Source organism: Equus quagga, chromosome 19 (assembly GCF_021613505.1).
Source record: "Equus quagga isolate Etosha38 chromosome 19, UCLA_HA_Equagga_1.0, whole genome shotgun sequence".
NCBI classification, from domain to species: Eukaryota; Metazoa; Chordata; class Mammalia; order Perissodactyla; family Equidae; genus Equus; species Equus quagga.
In genome coordinates this window covers 20270021-20282564 of record NC_060285.1, presented here as the reverse complement: position 1 = coordinate 20282564, position 12544 = coordinate 20270021, and the positions used below count along the sequence as shown (strand labels likewise).

The window sequence follows — 12544 nt, the reverse complement described above, 5'->3', positions numbered from 1 at the left end:
TGATACAGTGTTGGAAGGTGAGAGGATGGTGCAAAAAGACCAGGCCGGGTTCCACTCTGCTGTACACAGGGGCACTAGGAGTCAGAATCTACTTGAGGGCACTAATAACAACAAAAAAGTGGAATTAGAGGCTGGCCTGGTGGCACAGTGGTTAAGTTCGCACGTTCTGCTTCAGCAGCCCGGTATTCGCTGGTTCAAATCCCTGGTGCAGACATGGCACTGCTTGGCAAAGCCATGCTGTGCAGACGTCCCACATATAAAGTAGAGGAAGATGGTCACAGATGTTAGCTCAGGGCCAGTCTTCCTCAGCAAAAAGAGGAGTGGTGGCAGATGTTAGCTCAGGGCTAATCTTCCTCAGGAAAAAAAAAAAAAGTGGAATGAGGTGCTGGGAAAGAGAGAACATCAGATAGGCAGCCAGCCAGCACTAATGACACTGAGCCCCTGATCCTGTCCTACTTAGACTTCTCAGCTATATGAGTCAATACCTTCCCTATTTGCTTAAGCTGGTTTTAATTGGTTTCTGTGATCCTGAACATGAAAAGAGTTCTAAAATACAAATATCATTGGTTTAATTTGTTTTCATTAAAGAGAGATTTATATTTGTGTTCAAAACTGTAGTCACTTTAAGGATACAAAAATATAAACATTCTTTAGAAAAACATTTATTTATGTAGATAGTTTTTAAATATTTTTCATTTTCTTAAATTTAAAATAGTTGAATTTAAAGCAGATTAAGTACCAAAAACATTGTTAGTAAAAATACTGCTGAGGAGGAGGCTGTGGGAGTGGGTGCAGTAGTTATCATTCAAATCACTTTTCAATATCAAGCATAGCACACATAAAGGTATAATGTCACATGACACTGTTGTCCATTAGTGGTGTTCTGTCAGAGCTCTACGAAATGGCAATGGGTGATCTTAAGAGCAAAACGCTAAGATTCCAGAACTGAGAATCCGCCGACTATAAAGACTTCTGAGGTAGTTAAAAAAAAATATGACAATTTCGACTTTGATATTATAGTAGCAAGACTTATTTCAGCATTACATTTACTTAAACTACACATCCTTTGGTCTTTTCTCTTCTGAATGCTCATCAAGGTAGATATATCCTGTCCTTTGCTGTGATAAGTAGATTCCTGCAACCAGGGGAACAATGTAGTGCCTAGTATCATAAAGAAAAAGAAAGGCAGGCTTCCTAGCTAAGAGGGGCTTCTGCTGTTTATCTTGGGGTTCTTTACTTCCCAGCAGCTCCCCTCTCTCTTCTTTGCTAGTCATTGGCAGACCACAGCTGCTTTTTAAAACCAGCTCTTTGATATTTTTATTCTCTCTCTCACTCTTGTGAACAAGGTCTCCAACAGTGGAGACCAACAATTTTTTTGACATTGTTTTTTCTGTCCTATACTGTCTAGCCAGTCTGCCAGCCAATGGCGAGGACTGGCAATTACATTGAATGGGATCCTAGCTCAGCAAGAACTAAAAACAATGAAACCTGTAAAAAAATCTATTTTTGGAATTGTCCAGCTGGGGAATTGGGGTCTATTCAGTCCTCAACTAGCCGAAACCCAACCTTTAATCCACTATGTTGTGTAGCAGGAGGTAGACAAAGATCATTGGCAGATAAGAAATCCCCTTACAGGGCAGGAAAATCTTCTTGACTTGCCTTTAATATAATTAACAGAAAGTTTTCCTGCCTTCCAGTCTCCTTTTGGTTAACATTAATAAATCCCCTCTGTCTCAGTGATAAGCAAGCTGAGGTGGTTACTTTTATTTCTGGCAAACATGAGAGGTCATTCCACAGTCTGGAAGGAGGGTGTAAATGTCTTTTAAATAGATATCTCCAGGACAAATGCCAACTGTGCTGGTTCTGTTCAAAGCCTGCACAGTAATTTGAACTCAATTACATGCTTTCTTTAGCCAAATCAATATGCTACAAACTGTACCTTCACACTAGAGTGTGACCAGCTGAATTTCAGTTTCAGAAGTCTGTTCTTTACCGCAAAGTTTAAAATATAGATTTTTCAGTTTGAGAAAAGAGTGTAATTCAGAACGATAACTACTCTGTGTATATTAAATATGTCTTTGTTGAAAACACAATGGTATTCAGGCAACTATAGGATTAGAAACAAGTTGTGATCCCAAAGCCTGGTAAATCCAATTGTTTAGAACTTTCCACATATTCCTCCATTAAAACATTCATAAATCACAACTAACATTTATTGAACATTTACTGCTTGTCCAGAGCTGTGCTAACTGTTTACATCATTCTCCTACTTAGTCTGAACAACTCTTCTATTTCCCATTTTTCTGATGAGGAAACCGCACAGTAGTTTCACAGAGAGAAATGGTGCATAGAGAGATTAGGTCCAGGGTCAGATAGCTAGAAAGTGGCAGGGCAGAATCTGAACCCCAGGAAGCAGATCATTTCTAAAGTATGCCTTAGCCTAGCCTTAACCATCATGAATTTCATCTCCTGCTGATAGGCAGTTCCAGAGGCTAGTCTATGCACCTTAAAGCAGTAAAAGTAGTAATTACTAGGTAATGATAGCAACCTTAGTTCTGGGACATAAATGTAAGTACAGAACAGGAGAGGGGAGAAACTTGATTTTTTTTTTTTCCTGGTAAGAAAATCTAGGCACTGACTGAAAGAATTTATATGGCACAATTTACCCGTTCTATATTTCTGAATGCAAAACTAAAACCGATTAACCATAAAATTTCCATTTTTCTTTCCCCTTAAACTCTTTTGAGTATGATGACAACAAAGGTATTCTCACATATCTTTTTATTTCAGTGGCATTAGAAACTAATTTTTACAAGTTAAACATGACTAATTCTTGGTTATCTAAGAACTACTGTTACTTTCAATAACTTGGATTTTTAAAAATAATTAAACACTTAAAAGTAGCAAACAAGTACTATTTATTTGGTAAATATCAGCCATTTTCTTCAGTTTTATAGAGTTTCTAAAATTCAATGATAGTCATTTTTCTAGGAAAATAGGTTCCCTTCTTTCTTATCACATAAACAGTTTTAGTTTAAAATTACGTACTCATAACTTACAAATTTTTATGGACACAAGCCAATCACATAACAATGTATTTTCTGATCCGTATCTATTTCTGCATCAACCTGTTTTGCTCTTTGCTCAGTGCAGACAGATCTACATCGTCTCTTCCAACTGTTTCTTCCAACAGTTATATGAGTCTGTCTTACTATCTGAGGCTAATAAAAAAAGTGTATATACTTTTGTATGTTTATGTTTATACTTTAAAAGAAAATAGAACAATCTTTACTGAAAGTTCTTGGTTGAAGCTTAATATGTACCTAAGATTCTAAATAAAAGTATATCCTTCCCTCAGATGTCACATATTCTGCTTCTTCACCATCTCAGACTTTTCTCCCAAAGTGAGGATCCTTAACATTTATGTAAACGTGATTCCCAAACTGTTAGAATTCTCTTTAACAACGCAGTTGATTCCACTTATCATATCTGGCTAAATGTTGTTGGAGCTGGCTTTCTAGTAGTAGTGGTGATAGGTTATAATGAGTCACCCCCACTCCAACCAGTGCCCCGTGTGACCAACGGCATGTACATATGAGGTAATGGGTCAGAATTCAGGCTCCAGGCTGTGGTTGAGGAACAGCTTTTCTGTAAGACAATGTTAATGGTTACTGGAATTCTACCCTAAAACTTGGCATCATCTTGCAACTAAATGTTTCTCAACATTTACAGACAATGACATGACCTCAAACTTGCTAAATGAGATACATCAAGGAAGTATTGGGGCTGCTGGAGGTTCTCTCCTTGGTAGTCACCCATGGACTTGTTAAGGTGGCGATGCCTAAATAGAGTTTTGAAGAATATGAAATTAGCCAGGCCAATAAGACGGGGGAAGGGAGTTCCATGGAAAGGAAAAAAACATTCAAAGACACCAAAAGAGAATAGGAAAATAATACATTCAGAGAACTGCAAGTAGTTTGCCACAGCTGCAGGAGACAGGGATGTATGGAAGAGTGGCAAGAAATGAAGCTAGAGAGAGAATCTGGGTCTTGATGATAAAAGCATTTATATGCAATTCTAAGATGTTAGACTACATGTTGAAGGCAGTGGAGAGTCACAGAAAGATCTGAAGCAAGAATCAAGTATGAACAGATCTACTAAGGCTCTGGTGACAGATTGAAAGAGAACAGGGAAACCAATTAGGATCTATTATAATAATTCAGGTGAGAAATGATGAGGGCTTGAACTAAAGAGCAATGGGCAAGGAGGCATGTGGTCAGATGTGAGATATATTAAAAATGAGAAAATCATAGTAACTGACATAGTAAGGGGTAGCGAAGAGGGCATAATCAAGGATGACTTTCAATTTACTAGTGTGGGTAGCTGGTTGAAGTAAAGGATTATGAAGTAAGTTTAGGCTGGGCTGGCCTAACCTACTTATGAAATGAAGCCAGTAGGGGATAAAGACATTGGATATCCAGTATATGTTGATGCTTATAGGGCTGCTAGTTTTCCATTTATTACATTTTCTCTAGAGAGAAAAATCATCATTTTAAAGGTCATTTTAGCTTTCTTTTACTGCAGAAGGTCTACTGTGTATTTCCAGAAGCAAAAGAGGTCATGGTCAACATTAAATATATTTATAACATATATTCCAATGAGTAACAAAATGGATTGGACCCATATGTTCAATTCATATTAAAATATATGTCACAGTACATCTGCTTCTAAAGTGTGTATCAGAAACAACTTCCAGAACAAATGCCAAAAATCCTGGAGATGCTTTAGTTCAAATTACCAATTCATGTCCTTGTACATGAACTGTTTGCTACTTGAATATATACTAAATATAGATACATGTTAGAAATCTGTTCTTGCAGACTTTAAAAAATTGCTTAAATTTCATATTTTGGAAGATAAAATATGAGAAGAAGACTGTTTTATAGTGTTTTACCTCCAAAATGCACACATTTTCTTAAAGGGCTAAGAGCCAAGAAAACTTTCAGCATATACTGCTAGTACAGTATGAATGCCTGGATAACACAGCCTAATACATTGGGGTAAATTAAAACCCCAAACAGTGACGACTCTTCACAAGTATCCATATACTTGCAAAACAGACTAGTTCTGAGCAATCCATTAAGATATATTTTATCCAGGATGAGCCAGGTTTGCTTAGATGGAATAAATTATTGTCAAATTTCTGAGCCAGAATTTTTCAGAATTCCCCAAAAAATATTTTATAAAACTCATGTAAACTGGTATCTAGTTTCATAATAAGCATTAACGTGGACCTAGAGGGGCTTTACCCTGTTTAGTTTTCAACATGGCTCAACCTAAGTCATGGTATAGTAAATTTCCTGAATATTAAGGTCTTAAACAAAAGTCTAGTAGATAATTAAAAGAAAGAAAGAAAGAAAAGAAAAGGTAGCATGGAAAGAGAAAAAACACTGCTTCTTATAGACACTACCGCAACAAAACTGCCATCAAATTCCCTCTCTTTTGGATATATAGATTCATCACTGTTCTAATGAAACTACTCCTAAAACATGCTAAGGCACAGGGGAGATTTTTCATTTTTGTAACATAGCAGAGACACTACTTATGAAGGTGGTTTCCTCAACCATAACACACTGTATAGGGAAAAAAACTGGAGAACTTGAAATGTTTTATTATGACTGATAAATTCAACATCTTGGCAGAAATATCATTATATTAGAAGAATTACTTACTCAAGAAGTTCTGGGTCTAGTCCTTCTGATATCATTTTGTTTCTTATTGCCATCACTGGAACACCCTAAGCAAAGGACACAAGATAATAATTCAATTATTAAAAATGCCTCCTTCATAAAAATAGACAAATAGACCAATCGACTAGAATTGAGGGCCAGAAATAAACCCAAGCATATAAGGTCAACTAATATTTAACAAGGAAGCCAAGAATACTCAATGGTGAAAAGACAGTCTCTTCAATAAATGGGGCTGGGAAAATTGCATATCTACATGTAAAAGAATGAAACTTGACCTTGATCTCATACCACCTAGAAAAATTAACTCAAAATGGATTAAAGACTTAAATGTTAAGACCTGAAACCATAAAACTCCTAGAAGAAAACATAGGAAAAAAGCTCCTTGACATGGGTCTTGGTAATGATTTTATGGAAATCACAACTAAAGCACAAGTAACAAAATAAAAAAAAACAAGTGGGACTACATCAAACTAAAAAGCTTCTGCAGAGCAAAAGAAAACACCAACAAGTGAAAAGATAACAGACAGAACGGGAAAAAAATATTTGCAAACCATATATCTGATAAGAGGTTAATATCCAAAGTATATAAAGAACTCATACAACTCAATAGCAAAAAACAGTGCAATTAAAAAATGGGCAAAGGACCTGAATACACATTTTTTTAAAAGAAGATATACAAGTGGCCAACAGGTACATGAAAAGATGCTCACCATCACTAGTCATTAGAGAAATGCAAATTAAAACCACAGTGAGATATCACCTCACACCTACTAGAATGGCTATCATCAAAAAGACAGGAGATAACAAATGCTGGATGTGGAGAAAAGGGAACCCCTATGCACTGTTGGTAGGACTGTAAATTGGTATAGCCACTACGGAAAACAGAATGGAGGTTCCTCAAAAAATTAAAAAGAGAACTGCCATATGACCCAGCAATTCCACTTCTAGGAATATATCCAAAAGAAATAAAAATGCTAACTTGAAAAGATATCTACATCCTTATGCTCATAGCAGCATTATTTATAATAGCCAAGACATGGAAACAATCTAAGTGTCCATTGATGGATGAATGGATAAAGAAGTTATGGTACATATATATAATGGAAAATTATTCAGCCATAAAAAATCAGGAAATCCTACCATTTGCAACAACACAGATGGACTATGAAGGGATGATGCTAAGGGAAATAAGTCAAAGAAAGATAAATACTGCATGATCTCACTTATATGCAGAATCTAAAAAACAAAACAAAACCAAAAAAAGAGACATCAAACTCACCGAAAAAAGAGATCAGATTTATTTGTTATCAGAGGCAGGGGGTGGGACAAGAGGAAGGTGGTCAAAAGGTACAAACTTCCAGCTATAAGATAAATAAGTACTAGGCACGTAATGTACCAAATGATGACTATAGTTAAGACTGCTGTATGGTATGTAGGAAAGTTGTTAAGAGAGTAGATCCCAGGAGTTCTCATCACAAGGAGAAAAATTTCTTTTTATTTTACCTATATAAGATGATGAGTATTAACTAAAGCTATTGTGTTAATCACTTCACAATATATGTAAATCAAAAACCATCATGCTGTACACCTTAAACTTATTCAGTGATGTATGTCAATTATTTCTCAATAAAACTGGGGAAAAAATTTAAAGAATCAGAAGCTAAAAAAAAAAAAAATAACAGGAGCCCGCTTGGTGGCACAGCAGTAAGTTTACACGTTCTGCTTCAGCGGTCTAGGGTTCGCCGGTTCGGATCCTGGGTGTGGACCTATGCACTGATTGTCAAGCCACGCTGTGGCAGGCATCCTACATATAAAGTAGAGGAAGATGGGCACAGATGTTAGCTCAGGGCCAGTCTTCCTCAGCAAAAAAGAGGAGGACTGGTGGCAGATGTTAGCTAAGGGCTAATCATCCTCAAAAAAAAGAAAAAAAAAGTCCTTTATATGTCTCCACTACCACTTAAAGCAAGATCTTTTAGATGTAACATTATTCGAAACAGCTCTTATTTTCCTTTGTATTAGCATGTGCATAGCACTTGAATAATCTAATAAGGTACATATTGAACTGACATAATGGAGTCAGTGCTATCCAATACCACATAAGCCCAAATTAAATCACTGGAGCTTATCCATTACTAATTCTGCTCTATAGAAGCCAGATATCATATTCTTACTCTTCTTTATATCATTAAAAGAAAGAAAACATTGATAACTCAAATGATTAAAGTCTTGGCTGGAATGGTACAATGAATACTTAACAATATGAATAAACGTCTTTTCAAATAAAGATTTCAGAGCTTTCTACTCTTAAGTATAGCTATGTTAATGTTCTTTTCATAAGCAAATGGTCCAATTCTATTTGGACACATTATGTGCAAAGGTCAAATAGAATTCAAGAACTCTCCTGGGCCTATATTACAGATCTTCCCTACACCAATACAAACACTAAGTAATGATAATTCTAAAAGTGTGTAAGTCACAAAAACATTGAGAACATGTGAATTTCAAAGTTCGACACAAGAACGTCAAAACAGTAAGAAAAGCATATGTCAGAAATACAAATTTACTTGAAAAGGGAACTGATTTGATGGATAAATAAACATTTACTGAAAGCTCACTTATAAAGCTCTAAGGGGAGAAGAGGCAATCAAGCCTCTTTGTCAACTCCTCCTCTTCACATCATCCCAAAAGATGAGCAAACACTAATGTGATGTGTTAAATTTGGGCACCTTGATTATATCATCTTCAAAAGTAAGTGAACGGGGTCACTGTGCTTTAAAAGGTTGTACACATGGTTGGGACCTCTGCCTTATATCTCTTCAACCCATGTGGCAGAAGGGGCAAGCTGAGCCAGGGCACACATGGGAAAAAGCTCAACCACCTCTCTATTGCTGTTGCACACTCTTCCCTTTGGTCCTCTAAATGTCACTAGCCAGTTGTGACATTCAGTTTTGAACCTAAGCTACAGCAGAGGTCCCTTAGGAGCTCTGATGCTCCAGTCTAATTTCTCAGAGCCCTACTCTGAAGTTTCTCGGCACCAACCCTGCTAAGGTTTCCTTGCTTTCTTTTGGAGTTGTCCTTTGTGTGTTTTCTGGTCTCAGGAGTCTTACAGGGTGGTCAAGAGTAAATTCACTGTGGTTAGCAGTAGAATTCTGATATCACAATCCCACATCTCAATGTTTAACATCACTATGGCAGCGTGTTATGCTGAGAAAATAAAGACATAAGCAACCCCTGCCTTCAGGGAGTACAGTCTAACAGATATGTTAAACAGATAATCACAATACGATCAGGAAATTGATAACAGAGGCCTGCGTAATGAACAATGTTAGACCCAAGGAAAGGCAGATTGAGTTGAAGACCAGCAGAACATTTGCTGAGCTAAGTGTTGAAGATGAGATAGCAGTTTATTTAAAATGAAAAACACAAAGACATAGAAAAATACACAAATCTTTAATCTATCATACATAAGCTTGTCTCAAACATGTTTTTTAAGAATATATACACGTCAAGCTATTTTCCTCCCCCCAAATGCTGATTTTATTTTACATTTCAGCCAATAAAATCTGCGTTTATGTCCAGGCAAGCATTTGTAAAAATACGAGAGTCAAATGGGTTATACGAATTGGAACATGACTCAATATGAAGAGGCTTCAAAGTTAATGACCATCTATCTACCTCTCATAGAAATGTTACAGATCTTGCCAAATTAAATTCAGGTCATTATTAACTATAATTTTCACTTCCAAAATCAGAAAATGTGTTAAAAATTTCTTATTTACTTTTAAAAAATGTCCGGAAAGACAGATATAGAGTCATAAGATGCCTTCTACAACTTTACTTATCTTGGCTATGGAGGAGAAAAAGTCCAAGTTCTCTACAGCTTGCTAGGTTAGAGCCGGCTGGGAAAGGAAAGCCTTTCTTTCAAATTTATAGGTTACCGAGGAGACTCTCTCTCTTGAGAGGTAGCAAAGGCAAGGCTGTCATTTACAGGCCCACTTACATACATCTTCATAACTGTTATGTTTCATGTTATAAATTAGTAAAATGTCATCTATTAAGACTCAGATAACAATGGCCACTTAAGTGCATTCTAAATATTAGATGGATAAAAATAAATAGAACCATAGAATTCTCTTCCAAATCATACTCCTGAAGTAACACCGTTCCACAGATCACCCTTTAAGGTATTCCGAAAAGTGAAATATGGTAGGTTTGGAAGACAAAGAAGGAGGAAGGTAAACCTTTGGGCCTTTTGTTAGTTTATGAAGTTAAAGGATAAATGAAAGACAGAAAAAAACAAGCAGTTACTCGCTTAGGGGCATCTAGTGTGAACAGACTCTTAAAACTTGGAATAAAGTAAGCATGAGATTAAAACTTGCACCACTTTTAAAATATATCACCTGGCACTAAGACTTGAAAGAAAGATTTTTAAATAAAATGCTCTCAATAATTACCTAATAATAAAATTAACATTATTTTAATGGTAGAGGAGAAAGCTGACTACTTGAACAACAAGGTTGGGAATTTTACTAGATAATTAAATGCCACTCAATTATTTAGTATAACAGGGAAAGTCAGGAGTTTGAAATATTTCATAAAAAAACACTGAAGTGCTAAGGAGAAATGGGAAAAAGAGCAGAGTTAATGCCAGACTCTTTAAAAAGATCCTCAGTTTCTATTAATTATGGTTTGATGGCATAAGGTCTTTCTACAAACTCAACTATGTGATTTATTTATTACACTTTAGCATAATCCACAGGATATCACCAGAAAAGGTTGTACAAATAAGTTACAAAGCCGAGAAAACAGAAAGGAGGAGAAATAAGGTTGAAAAAAACATTTCCTAAAATATAGCAGTGTATGGGGGGCAGCGGGGCAGAGGGAGGCAGTGGGTGGGAAGGGAGGAAAGGGGAACAGGGAAGTTGGTGGAATTAGATAAGCTTCCTATTTTAACATTAGTTTCATGGAATTGGTTATATTATAACAATAACAGAGGCTGAATCTATAAGCTCCATATTTTACCCTTAGTTTCTTGAAGCTGGTTACAGCAAAAGAATACAGATTTACCAAAATTTGATGGGTCTTTAATAATTTCTGTATATGGATATAGATAAAGGAAAATATATATAATATCTTACCCTATTAGAGATTTTACTATTATCATCACCGTAATACAAATCTCATAAAGCTTGATACAAAAATAACTTGGCTTGTGTTCCAAAGGATGCATTCCAAAGGGATTTGCTGCTCTGTTTCCAGTGATGTTGCTTAGAAAAGTTGTTGTTTTGTTATATTCTTCCTTAGAGGTTAAGGAACAGAGCCTGGTTTGTTAAACATCAAAAAGAAGTGTCCAATTTCTGATCTCCAAGAGACAAAGCTACTGGTGGTCTAAGGAGGACATGAGAGACCTCAAAACTGAAGTTGACTGAACTGTGGGATTATTTTTGGCAAGTGATAATGGCAGTTTGTCCAACATAAGTAATGAAGAAGAGAGAAGGCAGCCATAAGGCTGATGTTCCAAAAAATCACGTCTGTATTTGCGTCACTGGAGAAAGTGTGTCAAGAAGCCACAGTAATGAAATTATGATGGCAACACTAATAGTTAAATACTAGTTTCTTATAACAGAAAAACTGTATGCAGGTTTATAGGACTGCCAATATTTACATTTATTTGTTATTGTGTTAATAGAAGCAAAACTACAAAATCCCTTTATAACCCAGGTTGAAATTTTCCTAAAGTTTTAGGTTAGAAGGGGGGGAAAATCCTCTTACTCAATCTAATAGAGATAAATGACTTCCTTTTTTAAAATAACAAAAAATGCTCCTTATATTTTAGAGTTTTTCCTCTCAGTTTATGAGCTTGAATCACAACAATTCAGTTATGAAAGATGGAAAATATGAAGTTTATGAAGTTTTTTTCCTCACCTAGGTCAACAATAATAAAAGGATCCATTAAGTTGATAGGTGAATAGCACTTTTTTTATTTGCAGGGAGAGGGAATGAGTAGAAGTTGAAAAGATGATATGGGTAAGAAAATGGTAGCCAGTTCCCCAATTAGGTTCCTTTTACTTAAATTCTAACTTAGTGAAATGGACTCAACCATTTATTTGCTTCCTGTCTTTCTATAATGATATATTGAAAATATCTATACTGCATTTTATGAAATATATTAGTAGGGTGTTGTATTTAGGATAAAATTTTCAGATGAAACATTCTATATAATGGATAAATGTTTACTGAACAAATCAAAACACAAAAGCAAGCACATGTTCAATAATCTTTTCTCTTTCTGGAATGTTTCCGTGAGGGGATACCAAATTAATTTAAATAAATCTCTTAATCACTGTAAAATGAATATGGTTATCTAAAAAAAGGGAAGCTTTATTTCTAATGACTGTACAGATTTAGAAAATGCTAGACTCTGATACTGTTGCCTCCTAGATTGTTAATTTGAACCTAAATATGTGGGCAAAAAAGAGGCTTTCAAATCTTGACTAGTGGTTACAAATCTTACACAGTGGTTTCCATGGAGCTAACAGTAAATTATTTCTTTTTCAGAGATGATCTCAAGAGATCAGTTTCACAGGGAGAAAGTACTTCTCAGTGACTGTCCATCAGATATCTTTAAAGATGAAGGAACAAATCACATGGTAAAATGGACAAAAATGACAATGGCCATGACCAGGGCCCCAAGAAGTTAGTATGGCAGTTACTACTACTTTATTTGTAAAATGAATACATGTTAGCAGTTCCACTTGTGCCTTTTAGGCATGGGAACTAAGGTTAACCTAAAT

The 12544-nt window shown here is 35.7% G+C and overlaps 1 protein-coding gene across 2 annotated transcripts in view; it reads right to left on the bottom strand.

Moving 5' to 3' along the window:
- Positions 1–12544, bottom strand: part of WASHC3 (WASH complex subunit 3) — a 43115-nt gene that overhangs the window by 5786 nt on the left and 24785 nt on the right. For both annotated transcript variants that reach the window (XM_046646004.1, XM_046646003.1), the window contains exon 6: positions 5733–5797. In XM_046646004.1, the coding sequence (XP_046501960.1) occupies positions 5733–5797 (65 nt within the window). The remainder of the gene's footprint in view (positions 1–5732; positions 5798–12544) is intronic.